The sequence below is a fragment of the Camelina sativa genome, chromosome 1, assembly GCF_000633955.1.
Source record: "Camelina sativa cultivar DH55 chromosome 1, Cs, whole genome shotgun sequence".
Classification (NCBI taxonomy): Eukaryota; Viridiplantae; Streptophyta; class Magnoliopsida; order Brassicales; family Brassicaceae; genus Camelina; species Camelina sativa.
The window spans coordinates 17,046,995-17,064,258 of NC_025685.1; the positions used below are offsets into that span (position 1 = coordinate 17,046,995).

Consider the following 17,264-nt stretch of genomic DNA (forward strand, 5'->3'; position numbering starts at 1 on the left):
CCTGATCAAGTAAGTCAAATCTTCACGAATACATATGTGTACATTTAATCCAAGAAACTAGGAGGAATCTAAGAAAAAGTGGATAAATCTATAAGTCAAATCTTCTTTAGATCACCTTGACATTAAAGATGTGCATATTGTTTTATAAAATTTGATACAGTTTGTTTGGAATAAGTTTTTGAGGGAGGAGATCATGGGGAGAGGGAAGATAGTTATAAGAAGGATCGATAACTCGACAAGTAGACAAGTGACTTTCTCCAAAAGAAGGAGTGGTTTGCTTAAGAAGGCTAAAGAGTTATCGATCCTTTGTGATGCTGAAGTTGGTGTTATCATTTTCTCTAGCACCGGAAAGCTCTATGACTACGCAAGCAATTCAAGGTAATGAAACCCATATATCTTCTTCATCTATTTTTAGTACAAGTCAATGAAATTAAATATTTTGCATTTGCCTTGCTTGTTAGATTCTTCACGTCTCTTGTTTCGAAGACATGCGTGTATATACGATTGTCACTAATGATAATTTATCATCTTTACATATTAGTTTTTGTTGTTGTTGTTGTTCGTTTTTGTTTTGGTCTAAATATTATTTTCCTTGATAGGATTATATAGCATATGTTTAATCAGAAAGAGCTATTTTGGACGAAAATTTGATGTTTGTTTCTTGGTTCTTTGGAATTGATTTGAATGCAGAATATCACATATATGACCATGTGATGCTATTTGATAAATTTTGAAATGGAAATATTTTGTTTTTGGGTCAAACTTCATTTTTTTTTTTTTTTTGGTTTTCTTCCGTATAATGTAGAACGAAGAAATTTGATAATTAGTATATAAAATTACTTATCCCAATTTATGAATAGGCTAAGCATGTAAACTAATGTAAGTACATAAAGAAAATACATCATCCTTAACTTTTTTTAGAGCAATATACTAATATTACAAACATTTGTATGTACGAACTGCTGTTGTAGCATTTTGAGTGCTGAAACAATATTGGAATTCTAATACTTATCTCCATTACTGTATCTATCGCATATAATATATGAAATCAAAATTCACAAAATACAGTTAGAATTAATATCGAAAAAATTGAGTTAATTATCTTATTGTTGAGTGATTTTTAATATGTTAATGTATTATTAATTACATTGTTTTTCTTTACTTCTTTTCAAACCCGAATAGTATGAAAACTATCATTGAGAGATACAACAAAGTAAAAGAGGAGCAGCATCAACTACTGAATCATGCCTCAGAGATAAAGGTATTTCTATTAAGATTTTCAACTTTTTTTCTTTATATTATAATTTTCGCATTCCTCTTAGGTTTTTCAAATAGAATGATTTATTATTTTTTATAAAGAAAAGTATTTTAAATTAGTAATTTTAAAAAAATTAAATAGCATTATGAAAAAAGTACTAACCAATTCATTTTTGATGTACTAGTTGATGATTTCAAATGAGTAATTGAAAAAAAGATACTTTTAAATTTCTTTATTTTGTCTAAAATATTCCTAATATCATTTTAACTGTTTAGAAGAGACAACTACATAACTCTGATATTTTTTAAACGAAGAAATACAGAATAGTCTCTTCCAAATATAAAATCTAATATTAGTAAAACTATTATTTAGTATTTTTAAAAATTACTTAGAGGCTGTTACCATAATAAATAAATAGTAATAGATACATTTATATAATAACATATATATGTGACACCCAAAAAACATACATATATTTATATGTTATTCGAAATTTTGCTTCTCATACGGTTTGCAAATTGTTATGCCCAAGATTTCACTTTTACGTGGACATGCATTTCTCTTCAATCTCAGTCTCTTTTCCATATAATATATTTTTGTTAGTTTGTTGACACCATATTTTCTTTTGGTATAATTGCGAGTGTGTGTTTACGTACGTTTACACTCTCACGTACGGCATTCACTTACATGCATTCAACTGTGTAAGTTTTTTTTTTATGAGGATGTGCTTTCATAAAAATTTCACACGTACTATATAGAATTCCAAAATTTTAAAGCATTACGAAATTACCTCAACTGTAAACAGAAATTTTTCGTAAATATAAAATTGAATTAAGAGAATGTTAAATTTCTTACAAATGTTTTATATTTTGTTGGATCATATATTATAAATATCTTAAATGAAAGATTTGAAAAATATAAGTAAGCATGAATCAAAATCCGGGAATAAGTTGTTTGGCATAGGGTAATTGGTTAAAAATTTAATTTTACTTTCAAAGTATTTTTCAAAATAAGTTGTATATATACAATGTTTGTATTCAGTTGTAGTTGCCGTAGAAATTAATGCTTAAAATTCATTTTGTAAGAGTTCTATCTATCGCCGAACTTAATTATGAGTAATAATATGACGTTTAATTTGGGCTATGGAGAGTTGTGGTCCACAAATTAGTTAGAAGAAACGACACTGAGCGGTGTTTGGTTTGAGTATTTGGTTTGTTTTCCCAACATTGATGACAATAATTAATAGCACTGAGTGATGAACTGATATTTGTTTTTAGCACAACTACACCAATGCGCGTAAGAACTTTTTTTTACTGAGCTAAAAGGTTTTTGTACGTAAAATTTTACATTTACCTTAGCAATGCAATAATGAAAAAAACACTTTAAAAAATAACAGTAAGGTTATATAAATAATCTTTGAACAATTATATAACCTTTAATTGAACAGTGTGGAATACATGATTTCACCTCACACTAAAACCATGTTTGTTAGTTATCAATGCGGAAATTTAATTTATCCAATAGATTTAGAAAGAAAAAAATCATCTAATTGTTACCGGATATAATTATCTTGCATTTATATTTTGCTTTGCACGCTAAAGTTTTGTTTCAACAGCTTTCAATAAAATAGTGTGAATCTTTGAAACTTTTTTATTTGGTCAACCTAACTTTTCATATTTATGTACATCTAACTGTAAATACATTTACTATTTATTTGAATGAATGTTTTTTCTTTTGGGGTTTATATATGCACATAGTTGTTTGAGGCAAACTAAAAATAGACATTGTTATATGACCACTTTAACATATTCGTCTATATGCACATTTCATTACTTTTCTCTTTGTGTTACTAGTTTTGGCAAAGAGAGGTTGCAAGTTTGCAGCAGCAGCTCCAGTATCTACAGGAATGCCATAGGTAAAGGCTGTCCCATCTAAAAACAAAAAATTTATACCAATTTTAATTTTCAAAAACTATCACAAGAGTCTCTTGTTATAAATAATCATGCGTCACTCTAAATGCATTGCAAGATTTTTGATAATATGAAGGAAACTAGTTGGAGAAGAACTTTCTGGAATGAATGCTAATGATCTACAAAATCTTGAAGACCAGCTAGTAACAAGTCTTAAAGGAGTTCGTCTAAAAAAGGTATGGATTCATTTACTTTTCCAAATTAAGAAACATAGTTTGGACGTTGACTTAAAGTATTTTTCTTTGTGCAGGATCAACTTATGACAAATGAAATCAGAGAACTCAATCGTAAGGTCTGTAAGCTAAAGTAATCTAGATATGCATTCTTTTCTTTGATATTTTTTGTTCATTATCAAACTAACGATGTTCGATTATGTTACAGGGACAAATCATTCAAAAGGAGAATCAAGAGCTACAAAGTATGGTAGATATAATGCGTATGGAAAATATTAAATTGCAAAAGAAGGTGACGAATGCTTTTATTTAGATATAGAAAATATAAAACTCATTTACGTACGTAGAAACATGTATTCATATTAACCTAAACAAACACTTGTTGCGCCAACAGGTTCATGGAGCAATTGAAGGCAATTCAAGTTTAAATCCTATAATCAATGGAACCGAAACATGTGCACCACCGCAACTTCAACTCATACATATACAACCTCCAAAAGAAAAAACAATAAAACTAGGGTAAGCTTTCTCACACAACTCACTTCATTTTGAAACTTATTTAATTAAGCTTATATATAGTTCATAATCTTATTGAATATATATGAATATTTGAATCAGTCTACAACTTTCCTAGCAAAATATGTTGGACAACGAACGATACACAAAGAGGTTGTAGGTCATCTTCATTAACATCCAAGCTGGATCATTTTAATCTTGGTTTGTCATTCTGTTTACTATTTTGGAGTATGTACATGCCATTTCTCTCTTTGTAAAATTACTTGTCTATGTAGATCATAAAATAATGATGTGATGTGTGAGTGCGTAACATACTATATATACATCATTTTATTTTTTGTTTTCTTTTTCAAATTGGATACATTATAAAAACAAAATTCAGTAAAACTGACATTTTATTGTTTATCTAAGGCTAGATTTTAATTCTTATCGAGTTGTATTAGAGAATCACCGTTGGTAATCATCTCAAAGTGAGTTCTTAAATAATATTTTAATATAATAATATTATTTAATTTAAATTTTGTTTGTTTTTAAAATATCAACCACTTGTGATATATAGTGAAAGAGAGGTCTGAAACTGTTTATAAAAATCTAGCCTTTATAGAAATTTAGACAGAGATCTTAAGTTTCTCTCTCCTCACATTTTTCTTATTTTTTTTTTTTATTACTTTGACATCCAATAGTGGATAATCAATGAAAATAGTCTTATGATCCTTTACAACACTTAGGGTCTGAATGGTAACAATAGTCAAAGCGGAGCAGATACAGCAAACACAGCGGACAAAACAACATTAAAGCGGTTGGAGCGATCAGAGCGGACGAAGCGGTTGAAGTGGACCCAAAAGGCGGTTTTATGAGCCGAATGGTAAAAGGCAGACAAATTAGACTACTTTTATTCTATTCTAAATATTATTATAATTTAAAAAAAATATTTCCTTAATACAACATAATAAAAAGAGGAAAAATATGAAAAATTACAAACCCAAATATAAAATCAAATACTCTGGTTTTCCCATAACATAGTTGTGATAGTTTATCGGGTGTTCGCCATTTGTTGTCCATCTGCATTCTCTGCTTCATCAAGCTCATATGATGCATTGTCTTGATCCTCAGTTTGAGTTTCTGTAAAATCTTCCACAAAATCTGCATCTGTAAAATTTGAAATTCTAATAAAATTATGAAGACTCATTGTTGCAATAATAATTACTCTCTTTTTGATATCCATATCATATCTCAGAAAATCGGTTAAATTTATCCATTTATTCTTCCATACTCCAAAAGTGCGTTCAATGATAGATCAAAGAGATGCATGTGACCTATTAAACAATTCTTCCTTATTTCTCGGAGGGGGACCAATATAGAACTGTGACATGTGATATCTCACAACTCTATTTCGTGTTCACCTATAAGGAGCTAAAAATCTTTGATTATGAGGATATCCAGAATCAACTACATAATACTTGTGTCTACGTGGTAATGGAACTTCAGAGGCGCCATTTTGTGCAAGTGAAAGGACAGTTGTATCGTGACATGAACCCGGTGCTCCATTCCATACATATGTGAATAACATATTCATATCACAAATTTTCATTATGTTGATGCTTGCATAATCGAGTCTGTTCCAATACATGGCATGTAGCTCATGCTTTATTTTAACACACACATGAGTTCCCTCCATAGCTCCAACAAAACCACTGAAATATGGCCAATACCATCTATCAGCTTGTAGACGCTGTGGAATCCGGTGTAATTGTTGTGTTGTTGGTGTCTTGATGTAATCTGCGGCTAGAAGTTCTATAGCTTGCAACACTTCACCAAAATTTATATTCACGGTTTCTTCCAAATCGTAAGCCAACATCTCGTTGAACTTCATTATGTCCGCACACTCGTAGAAACATAGCGATACTCTCTTAAACACTTACATTCAGTGAAGGTTGTAATCCATAATTTTCTTTTAAAATAGTGCATAGTCCTGTGAAGGCAAAAAACGTCATTCTTAATAAATTGTAGACATGCAGCATGGTCATTTTGAATATGATTCCAAAGATTTTGCCACCCTAACCCTCCACCGGTTTGGTATGGTCCGAGGAAGAGATTGAGATGTTGATGCGTTTTTTTGTCCAGAAGTGTTAAATAGTCCAACTGCTCATGGTGTTTGAAACATTTGACCAGTTGGAGAATTATTGAGAAACCCTAGGCTCGGGGATCCTACTCATGGTCTTGCACTACAAGAAATGTAAGTATTAATAGCGCGTCATATCCGCTATGGTAGGATTCCATAGCGCTCTTACGGACGTTGTCTATACGCCCGTTATAAAAAGTATGAGAGTTTTAATAACGTTTTTCCTACCCGCTATATTTAGGTCTATTTAACATAGCGGTTTTAAAGTGCAATATATAAATATATAATAACGCTTTTTCTATGCAATATTAAATTTTATAATAGCATTTTTCCTATGCAATATAAAATTATATAATAACGTTTTACATGTGCAATTTTAAAAGTATAGAATAGCATTTTTATTTAGTAATTAAAATTATGAAAGTATATTATCATTATGCTATTATTTAGTGGTCTTTTATTCAAAATTAAAATTGAGAAAATCTGATAAAACACAAATTTTAAATAGTATCAAAATGTATTACAAAAGACCACTCACAACACAAAAGCAAAAAGGTTGAGCTTCAAAACAACACAATTGTAACAAGTTCTTGCATCACTTTAATTCAATCTTGTCATTAGGCCAAGCAACCGTTGTACCTATAGCATCAACAACACATTCCATTTCAGAATTTGGTCTCCACACTTTAGCATCTCCATTCTTTGACAAATCTACCCAAACCTTGCTAGCATTATGATCTAATGGGATGAAGTGTAGTCGATCATCTGGGTCAGATGAACAAACACGACCTTCTGCAACAATTTCTCCTGAACCGCTGCAATCGAACAAGATACATTTCTTTTGGGAACTTTTGGTGCTACTAGCGCTTTTACTTGTACCCTGGCGGACAAATTGTCAAATACATCCATCAGATATCTAGCAACGTCTTAAAAATGAAGGAAAAACAGAGTAAAAAGATATTAACCTCAGGTGATGATTTTGCTGAAACATCTGCTACTAATGTGTTGGCGTCGAATCCAATCTTATCAAGTGGCCATGCGATGGTCTCATTTAGAACATCACCAAGTACTGCCATATCAATACTTGGCCTCCACAAAAAATGCATCATGATGAATCACCTTGAGAACCTTAACAATTGCAGCATTAGGACCCAGAGTGATATGGTTAACCTTGTCAGTTGGTCAACTGAACAAATTACACCCTCACCAATAATTTCAGTTCCATTCCAAGCAAAGATGTTGCATTTATCATTTGTTTCATCGGATGCCTAGAGTCAATCATATATTAGTTATTATCCATAATGATATGAACAATATAAAATATGATATACTTCGAGAATTTACCTCAGGCTTATGTCCAGTTGTGGAGATGTTGTCTGAAGCCAAAATTACCCTTTCAGCTGGCCAAGGAATTTCAAGTCCGACAGCTTCAGCAATTGTGTAAAGCGTTTTGGTAGGCCTCCATACAAATGCATATGGATTTGTAGCAGTGTGAACAATAATAGCCGCCGCGTCCGGACCGAGTTGAATACGACCAATCCTATAGTTTGGGTCAGACGAGCAGAATTCCCTTCCCCCACAACAACTTCTGGCCCGCACCAAGCCAATATCTTTCACTTAATTCCTCCTTTGTTTGTGATTGAAACATTAGACTGAGCATCGAACTCTGCACCGGATGGCTAAAAACCAGAATTGGTTAATTAACCATTACCCATTATTGGCCATTATCAAAAAACAAGTGTGAAACTTACCCTTCTTCTAGATTGTAAACAACGAACTTCATTTTGCAATTCTTATCTTGCCCAGCATTTCATCTTGTGAAGCCTCAAGCTTCTGAACATGTGCGTCTCTAGCGTTAATATACTCCAGCTTGTTTAGACTAATCCCTCTGCCCATCCCTCTAACTCTTTCATATCTAGCTTTCCCTAAAACTTGACTGATATTGTCTTCCCTTAGGTAACCAAACCCATGACTTCTCCATTGTAAACATAACTCAGATCCTCCACCAAATATATAAAGTCAATTGATCAGACACTCAAATAACTAGCTAACATTACAGAACAACAATATAGAAAAACAGGGAGAAAGGATTCACAATCTTACAATTCAGAAAAAGTCTTCTTCGACAAAAGATGGATAGAATCTGTAAACACAAATTACAAAGGACATTCAGACAAAGAACATTCTGTAAATAACAAGGAAATTCAAACAAACAACGATTTCCAGTTGCAAAACCTAAAATCGATACAAAACCCAGAAATTTTAATCGAATATGGGTTATAACACCTAAACCCAAAAAAACTTATTCGGAAATGGGTTATTAGGAAGAACCCTAAATCGATACAAGAAACAAAGGGATCGACAACAGCTGAGAAATCACGGGGTACCTTAAGAACCGACGAAGAGAAGAAAACGACGGGATCGACAACAGCTGAGAAATCCACACGGTGACGACCACGATGTGCAGTGAGTGAGAGAGAGAGAGAGAGCGAGAGAGACTGAAAGATTTTTTATTAATTTTGCCCTAAGTGTTTTAGTTTTTAGTGTGAGGCCAAAAATTTTAACACGCGGGGAACAAAAAAAATGAAATCCCGGTTAAACATAAGATAACACAAAAAACACTCAGATGCAATTAAAAATAAGTACAGAGTAAAAAAAATCAAAAAAAAATCACACTTTCTAACCACACACACTTTTAATAGCATAACCAATACGCAACCGCTATTAAAAAGTAGTGTCTATCTATTTTACTGCGGAAAACAAAAAAAAAACCTATCTTTTAGTGTTATTAATACTCACATTTCTTGTAGTGTTGGTGTATAACGTATAAAGCCTAACCCTGGAGATCCAAAACATGATCCTAGAGAATATCGTCCAATCCCTATACTCGGAGATCCTACTTGCGATCTTGGAGATGCTCGTTGCTCAACATTTATTGGTGCCAAAAACTGTCGAAACCAATAGTAGGTGGATCAATTGATATACTTTGAGTTCTTTGGCTTGTATGCTTAGACATACTGCCTGTAGATGATGGATAAGATGATCGAGGTGTAGACGATCCACTCGGTGGGCGAGTGGTGCCTATATGTTCACCATGTCTTGTAAATCCTGTTAGAGACTCCATTAACAATATCCAGTAATTACGCCAAAAGAGATCAATTAATAGAAGTTGGAGGCATTTAATGTAGAAATCATTGTATCTTGGAATATCTAATGACTCAAGAATTTCGACCGGCTTTTCAAACTCGGTATAAAGGCACCAGAGCGTAGTCGTTCATAAGTATCCCTTTGAAAGTCTCTAATGGACGACATTGTCTCTTGGATGGTAGATTCAAAATTTTGCCTTCTACGCGGTGCTCGTGTTCCTATAGGTCCCCTTGACCCAGTTCTTCGACTAGATGATGAGTCAGCTCTTTAATGTTGTCGCCCACTACGATCAGGTATCTGAATTGGTGACTGTGATTCAGTAGCATCATCTGAGAATTCATATGATGGTTGTGAATCATCATAAATGTTCACACGATACGTCTCCTCGTTTTGTTGAGTTTCTGGAACCTCATTTGGCTCTGAACCATCGTCGTTATCATCGTCATGTGACTGTTCATTTCTTATTTCAGCTCTTCTTTGTTGCACAGAATACTGATGCTGCGAACCCACATCTAATACAGCAAAGCAACGAGACTTGGTATCCCAATCTTTTGGTGGTTCTCGATTTAGACGTGCAAGTTTGCTAAACTCCTAAAATCAAAATTTTGTATAAGAATTCTATAAATTTTGAATCTTAATAATTATTAGAAAAAATAAGGACCTGTTCACAATCATTCCACCATCCATCTTCTGCAATAATCTTTCCCGTAATATTATCAACTGAAATTCCATTGTAATGTAGTAGTTGCTTCCAAAGCTTGAACTCTTTCTTCCATTGATCAATTTTATTTTTCATCGTTTCCCATACTAAACTTTCACCGTAGATTTCGTTGAACTTACGAACTATAAATGCTCTACCCGGTTGGCCAGGATCTTTAAACCTATATTGATTCATTCCTAATGCTTCATCGTATAGATTAAGTAGTGTTTTCTCTTCATCAGGAGACCACCAACATTCAGCTCTCTGCATATATATATATATATATATATATATATCATCAATTCTATTGTGTTGATTTTTAATATTAGATATGTCATATTTTGAAAAATTTTAACTCTAGTTTTTCATTTTATATATATTAACTTAACATATTATTAGACATATGCATCAGTTATTTAATATTATGTCATCAATATTTTAATTTATGAAATTGTAAACTAATTAAATATGAAAATTCACAATAATTAACTCATTTAAAAAAAATTAATATTGAAGCTAGATTTTTTTTTTTTGATCAAAGAGATGTTATCATTTCATTCAAGCAGAAAGTAACATCCATGATAAAGATAGTTTAAGGTACATCACATGGTAAGCTAAATCAAAGTATAGTGCAATAAAAGGACAAAGATAGATAGGGGCATTCGATGTGAAAAGCTTGAGAGCTGTGAACCACCTGCTTAGGAGCAATATGGAACTTGTGAGATCAAGACAAACCGATGCAGACTCCATGAGCAAGGCCAAGGAGTAGTGAGCCACTGTCTTGAGATTTCGAAGACTTGGCGGAGATGAAACTGGCTCGGCTGAGTTGCCAAAGGGTCGAGCAGGGGTGCTAAGGCTCTGATAACCGGTTACTACAAATGTAGTTGTTAGTCCAAGGTTGCTAGAACAGGACTTAAAGAGGTTGTGGTAACCATTCCTCCTTGGAGTGAGGTTCATAATGCCACTAGTCTTCAAGCTAATATGAGGGGACTTCAAAAAGTAGTTGAATATTGGTTTAAAGATCTTTGAGCTTAGGCAAGGTATAGGTAGAGAGTTGGTTGAAGCATCGGTAAACCCCATTCCTTAGAGGTGGGATCATAATGCCAAGCTTCCCCAAATTATCTCCTTCTAGAGGGTCATCCTTAAATGATTCTAGTAACAGGATTCTTAGCAAACTCTTGGACCAATAAAGCAACAGATGCTGATTAAGGTTCACTAGCAGTCTTCGCACTAGCGGTATCCTTAAGCTAAGCAACCATAGTCTAGAAAGGAGAAGAGTGGGATTCAGACTAGACCTAGTTACAAGTTGACACTAGAACAGTTGGGCTAACGGTAATATGTAGGGTAAAGGAACAGGGAGAGCCAGCAATAGAGATAAACCGATTGGTAGATCAACATCAATATCAAAGAGCTGCACTGCAAGCTTCCAAACCAAGCAAAAAAACTGGTCTTGACACAAGGAGGATTCCACCACAACCGAAGCATCTAGGGATTTGATACCGAGTGTAACTCAACTTGACCAAGCAGGATACAAAGATACTAATCGATTTGGTCTAATTATGCAATTAAGGTCATGGGGTCTAAGACAAATCCAGGTCAGGGATGACTTATACTTATAGTTTAACCATCGTAAACTATCTTCCAGGGTTTGAATATAAGATTGGGGAATAGACCTGGGATAGAGGATTACCGAGAGAGAAGCAGAGGCCACCAAGGAGGAGGGTTTCTTCGTCAAGTGGTTCACCGGTGCCGACGTCAATATAGAGCTTCCGTCCAGCTGCAGCCAAGCAAAGTACTTGGTGAGAGGATTTGGATCCGAGGAGCAGTAAGATGTGATAATTGACGGCTTAAGGGGGTGGTGAGATAGACGGAGACCGAGCCTAGGGGGACACTGGAGGATCTCTCGATCAATACCAAAGCAGTGAGGACTCGATGTAAAGGATTCACCGAGGGGAGTAGCCAGGTGCGGAGGCGGAAAGGATGGTTAAAGCTGATGCAACGGCGGAGATGAGATCTGGAATCTCAGCATATCTCCGGGAGGACTGAAACAGAAAGCGAGTAGACTACATAGAAAGAGGAGGCCACAGAGAAGAAAAAGCCAAGACCCAACGACGCCAATCGGATTCGGCGCCGCCGGGGGAGCAGATCTCGGTGGTTCTTTATATATTTTTTTAAAAGAACATGAATGTAACCTAAAACTAATATTGAAGCTAGATATGTCATATTTTTAATAAAAAGTGAAAATTTATTAATCTGTGTTAGTTATATTAATTAAAATATTTTTTGAACCATTAATCAATTATTTGAAAATATTTAAAAAAATTCTGAACTTATAAACTATTGATATATATAAATATTCACAATAGGCTACTAATTGGTAATTTTTTCTACTTAAATAGTTTAAAGCATATATGTATCACAAAATAATCTAACAAGCTTTAAGTTTTCTGAAAACAATTATCAAACAATATTTTTTATAGAAATTTATCTCGATTCGTGTAGAAGGTTGAGTTCCATTGTTTGTATTTCTTCTTCTAGAAGACATCACTATGATGAAGCAAAAAAAATATATTAAATCAATAAGTGAATATATAAGATAAATTTACATGATTTGAATATATATTATTTACCTTGATTAATGCTAGAACCTTTTTTTTATAATGATCAAGCTGAACAAACAATAAAGATTGTTTTGTGTATTTTCTAGTTTGTAGTGAAATTCTGTAGCAAAATATGAGAGTAAATGGTGGAAGCAGTTTGGTTCTTCCCGGTTATAAAGAGAAAATACAAGAAAAAATTAAATTCAAAAGAATTTTTTTTTGATTGGTCAGTCAAAAGGAGACCACTTTGCAGTGGACTCGTCCACTCCTCTTTTGTGCATGAACTGCTTCCAACTGCGGTCCCTCTATTTATCTGTCCACTTTTGCTTTTTCAAATTTTTTATACTTTTTTTTAAGTCTATTTTACTGAGGACAGAAGCTGAATGGTAAACAAAGTGTAGACAAAACCACAAACGGACAAAACCACTCGGTCTGTGGTAACCATTCACGATCTTAGACTATCTACAATGGTTACACATTTACAACACCAACTTTTTTTCTTTTAACACTCCACATCATCTTCTCTCTCTTCCACATCATTATGCAACACATACATAACTTTCACTCTCTACAATAGTTTTGTTAAATAAAAGTACATCACCTTACCCCACCATTTTTATTTCATATTTTTCATTTTTTTATGTTTCTATTTTTTGTGATTACATATTATTAATCACTGTTCATATCAAACTAAAATTAAGTAGTAAATATTAAATATTTATAAAATAATTTTTGTTTTAATAATTTTTGTTTTTTTATATATTATTTTTTAATTTTTTACAAATAATAAAACGAGAAATAAAAATAATCATTACTAAAACACATACAATGAACATAAATTTAAAATGCAATACAATAAGCACACAACAAGTAAGGAAACACTCATAACTTAATCAGTACAATAATCTCAACTCACAAACTTGAAAATCTTATTCACCACGGAATATTCCGAATTGTGCCTAGATGTGTTTGACTAAATATTCTTACAATTTGTGATGTACATTTGAATCACGCAACTTGGATCTAGCACGCACATGAATTGCAAATACGGGTAGCACTTCGGTCAAGAATGGTTGTTGTGTACTCGACTCACTTGCCTCAGATTGATCATAATCAGTCCAATGTTGAGCATATGTATCTCGTTCATCCTCAACAATCATATCATGCAATATGATACACGACCTCATAATGATAGCAAAATCGGTTATATCCCACATGCGAGATGGTTCGCGAATGATTTTAAATCGAACCTGCAACACTCCAGATTCACGTTCGATGTCCTTCCTACATGCCTCCTGGCGTTGTGCAAATAACTTGTCTGGTTCACTTTGAGGTAGCCTAATCGATTTGACAAAAGTATGATAAGAAGGATAGATACCATCAATATGATAATAAGCCATATTATATGCACGTTGGTTCACGAAGAAATTCACTCTTGGAGTATTTCCTTGTTCAACATCATCAAACACCGGTGAATGGTCCAGAACGTTTATATCGTTCAATGTGACTGGACATCCAAAAAAAGCATGCCAGATCCATATATCATGAGACGCAACTACTTCAAGAATAACAGTGGTGGTTCCCTTATCTCCTCTAGTAAATTGACCTTCCCACGCTGTAGGACAATTTTTTCATTCCCAGTGCATGCAATCAATACTCCCAATCATCCCTGGAAACCCTCGCATCTCACTAACACGTAAAATTCTCTGGAGGTCATCTTGAGTTGGGGCTCTGAGATCTTCGCAAGCACTTTAAAGCAGTAGTACCTCTAATTTTGATGTATTCATCCACCGTGTCAGCTGCCACACCATATGCTAACATTCGCATGGTCGTAGTCCATTTTGCTAATGGAGATATACCTTCTTTCTTGGCTGCGTCAGATCGTTGGGTGAAGTTGTTGTCGCTGCTTGATAGGACTCTAACGATCCGACGGAAAATATGTTTTCGCATCCAGAATCGCCAACGAAACATTGCATCGTCATATGTAGGTTCATTGGCAAAGTAGTCGTCAATTAGTCTTTGATTTGCTGATGCATAGTCTCTTTTGATGTAGTTTCTCTTGCTACGAGGTGGATAGTCTTCCTCTATTTTGTTTCGACGCTCCATAAACCGGTTGATGATATACCTTTCTTCAATTTCGGACTGCCTCTTGTAAGCTTCAATATCAAAAGGATATTCTGATGGATCCATTATGATTTTTTAGTAAGGTGAGATTTATGGTATTGGTACATCAATGGAAGAATGAGTTCCAATTTATAGAAAAATGGAACCAACGAATTGAATGGTTGGAGCCTTGGATTCGAATTGAGTGGTTCAAACCAAAAGTCACAGATAAGATAAGACTCTCTTTTTTTAAAGCTGAAAATCACGGATAAGATTATTAAAGCATAATATGACAATACAAATTATTAAAGGAGAAAGTGGCAAACACACGTTATTAAAGCATAATATGACAATACAAATTATTAAAGGAGAAAGTGACAAACACAAGTTATTAAAGCATGAAGTGACAAAATATAGATAACCACTTGACAATAATTAATTTCCATATAGATCTTGGCTCAATTTCTGCAACAGCTCTTTGCTCTTGTCTTCGATATTCTCCTTTTCAGTTAGCTTGATAAACATCTTCATCTTTTTAGCCTCAGTCTTTTCTTTAATCAATTAGTTTGCCTCATTTTGCATCATAGCTATTTTGTCCAACCGATCCAACTCTTGTGCCTTGAATTGTTTAAATTCATTCCACTCTTCGTTGACCACTTCTAAGGTTGCGCCTTTACCTTTCTTTTTAGCCTTTTTCTTAGCAGCATCTCTTCCCATTGGACGTGCACTAGATCCTACAGAGTTTGAGTCACTAGCATCACTCTCATGGGCTCTTTTAGATCCACTGCTTCCAGAACCAGTATTTCCTTCTACCTGACTACCATAACGTGGTTGATCACGTATAACAAGCCATTCTTTTATATATTTGAAACATCCTTTACCAGAACTTGAATATAATTCATGCACTTTCGCCAATACATCATCCTCCCACCACCTGCCTTGTTGCATACGTTTAGAGTTATCATAAGCGCCAATCCATTTGTTCACGCTTTTGTTCACGCTTCTCCATCACGCGGAGGATCAAATGAACAATGTTCATTACAATATTCAGCAATTTTACCCCAATATGACTTACCTTTTTGGTTTTTGCCAATAATGTTGGCTGTCCCAAATTTAATCCACCCACTTAACCAAATTTTGCTCAGTGGTCCATTTGGGACTTCTCCGACGAGCAGGAGTTGAATCCTCTGCATCTGGAATGGCTTCATGAATACCGATAATACCACCAAGAGCCATTTGTGTAGAAAACTCAGAAAAATCAGTTGCTCCAACATTCAAATTAGTTTCATTACCCGTTGGAGTAGAAGAATAAGGGGGTGCTTGAGATGGATAAGACATCATCGATCCATGATATAGACGATAGTTTGGAACAGCTGACAACATGAAGAAATTTGGTGGATAACCATAATTTGGGTGTTGGGTTGGTTGGGAGATTGATTTTGAAACTGATAATTGTTGGGATTTGGGTAGTTGAAAGAGTAATTAGAAGAATTTTTGATGTTAAAAGGGTTATTGTTTGGATCCATTTAGATAAAAGGATATTTAAAGCTAAAACAAAAGTTTATTGGAGACTATACTTTTTTTATTTTTCATCTAAGGACGGTTTTTTTTATGTGCCCAAATTAAATGAAAGTAGTCAATTTATAAAGACTACAAAAATTATAAATTTTTTATGTGCCCAAATTAAATTAAAGTAGTCAATTTATAAAGACTAAAAAAATTATAAATTTTGATATATTTATTTATAAACCTTATGAAATAATTGAAATTATATAATTGAGATGAAAAAAAAATATAGAAATCAAAGCAACCAATCAAAATACAACACTTGTCACACTTATCTTCTTCCTTTACTTTCAGAGTGTTGATATTTATCAACACAAAATTTGCCACATCAGTTACTTTTGATTTACCACAAATCATTGTAGTGGAAATATTTTTTTCAACAGTTGTAATATAGTTTACAACAAACCATTGTAACTAGTCTTAGTGATGTGATTTGTTTGATTGTTTCTGAAAGTTTGAATTCCTCTTGATAAATTGCTCATGAATATAATAGGGAGTGCAACCTACACGAACTATAAACAAAACCAAAATTGGACTTGGTTTAAGGTCAGTTTATAAGCTTTCCGTAGTTAGAAATTTTGAAAGTAAAAAAAAATCAAAAAAAAATTCATACTTTGTGCAAAAAGACACATTTTGAATATTTTAAATATTGAAACTCTCATGAATCAAAATGGTCTCTATAAAGATCATAAAAATCACAAGATAAAAATTTGATTTGATGAAAATGACAAATTTAAACTAAATTTCATTGTTTCTGAAAATGTTAATTTATCTCGATAAATTGCTCATGAATATAATAGGGAGTGAAACCTACACGAACAATAAATGAAACCAAAATTGGACGTGGTTTGAGATCAGTTTTTAAGTTTTCCGTAATGAAAAATTTTGAAAGTTAAAAAAATAAAAAAAAAATCTCTACTATGTACAAAAAGACATTTTGAATATCTTAGATATTGAAACACTCATGAATTAAAATGGTCTTTTTAAAAATTACAAAAATCACGAGATGAAAAATTGATTTGATGAAAATGATAAATTTAAACTAAATTTCTAAGCTAATTCATCTGCAAATTTGAAATTTAAGTAATTTATATTTTATACTAAAACTC

General features: G+C 33.3%; 2 protein-coding genes and 2 pseudogenes across 2 annotated transcripts; 1 reads left to right on the plus strand and 3 right to left on the minus strand.

Annotated features, from left to right (window-relative positions):
• On the plus strand, positions 134-4,261 carry LOC104792875 (MADS-box transcription factor ANR1-like). Its single transcript, XM_010519136.2, has 8 exons — positions 134-378; positions 1,183-1,261; positions 3,112-3,173; positions 3,305-3,404; positions 3,479-3,520; positions 3,610-3,693; positions 3,796-3,920; positions 4,020-4,261. The coding sequence occupies exons 1-8, from the start codon at positions 194-196 to the stop codon at positions 4,033-4,035; spliced, it is 693 nt and encodes a 230-aa protein (XP_010517438.1). The 5' UTR covers positions 134-193; the 3' UTR covers positions 4,036-4,261.
• On the minus strand, positions 13,416-14,121 carry LOC104792885 (annotated as a pseudogene).
• Positions 14,200-14,698, minus strand: LOC109125094. The gene has a single exon (XM_019228561.1). The coding sequence runs from the start codon at positions 14,674-14,676 to the stop codon at positions 14,200-14,202; it is 477 nt and encodes a 158-aa protein (XP_019084106.1). The 5' UTR covers positions 14,677-14,698.
• LOC109125254 lies at positions 15,025-15,825 on the minus strand (annotated as a pseudogene).

Excerpts from the sequence above, each read along its gene's own strand:
- LOC109125094 (XM_019228561.1), bottom strand. The coding sequence starts at position 14,676 with ATGGATCCATCAGAATATCCTTTTGATATTGAAGCTTACAAGAGGCAG.
- LOC104792875 (XM_010519136.2), top strand. The coding sequence starts at position 194 with ATGGGGAGAGGGAAGATAGTTATAAGAAGGATCGATAACTCGACAAGT. Across the intron at positions 3,174-3,304 it reads TATCTACAGGAATGCCATAG|GAAACTAGTTGGAGAAGAAC; the intron begins GTAAAGGCTGTC and ends GATAATATGAAG. Across the intron at positions 3,694-3,795 it reads ATATTAAATTGCAAAAGAAG|GTTCATGGAGCAATTGAAGG; the intron begins GTGACGAATGCT and ends TTGCGCCAACAG.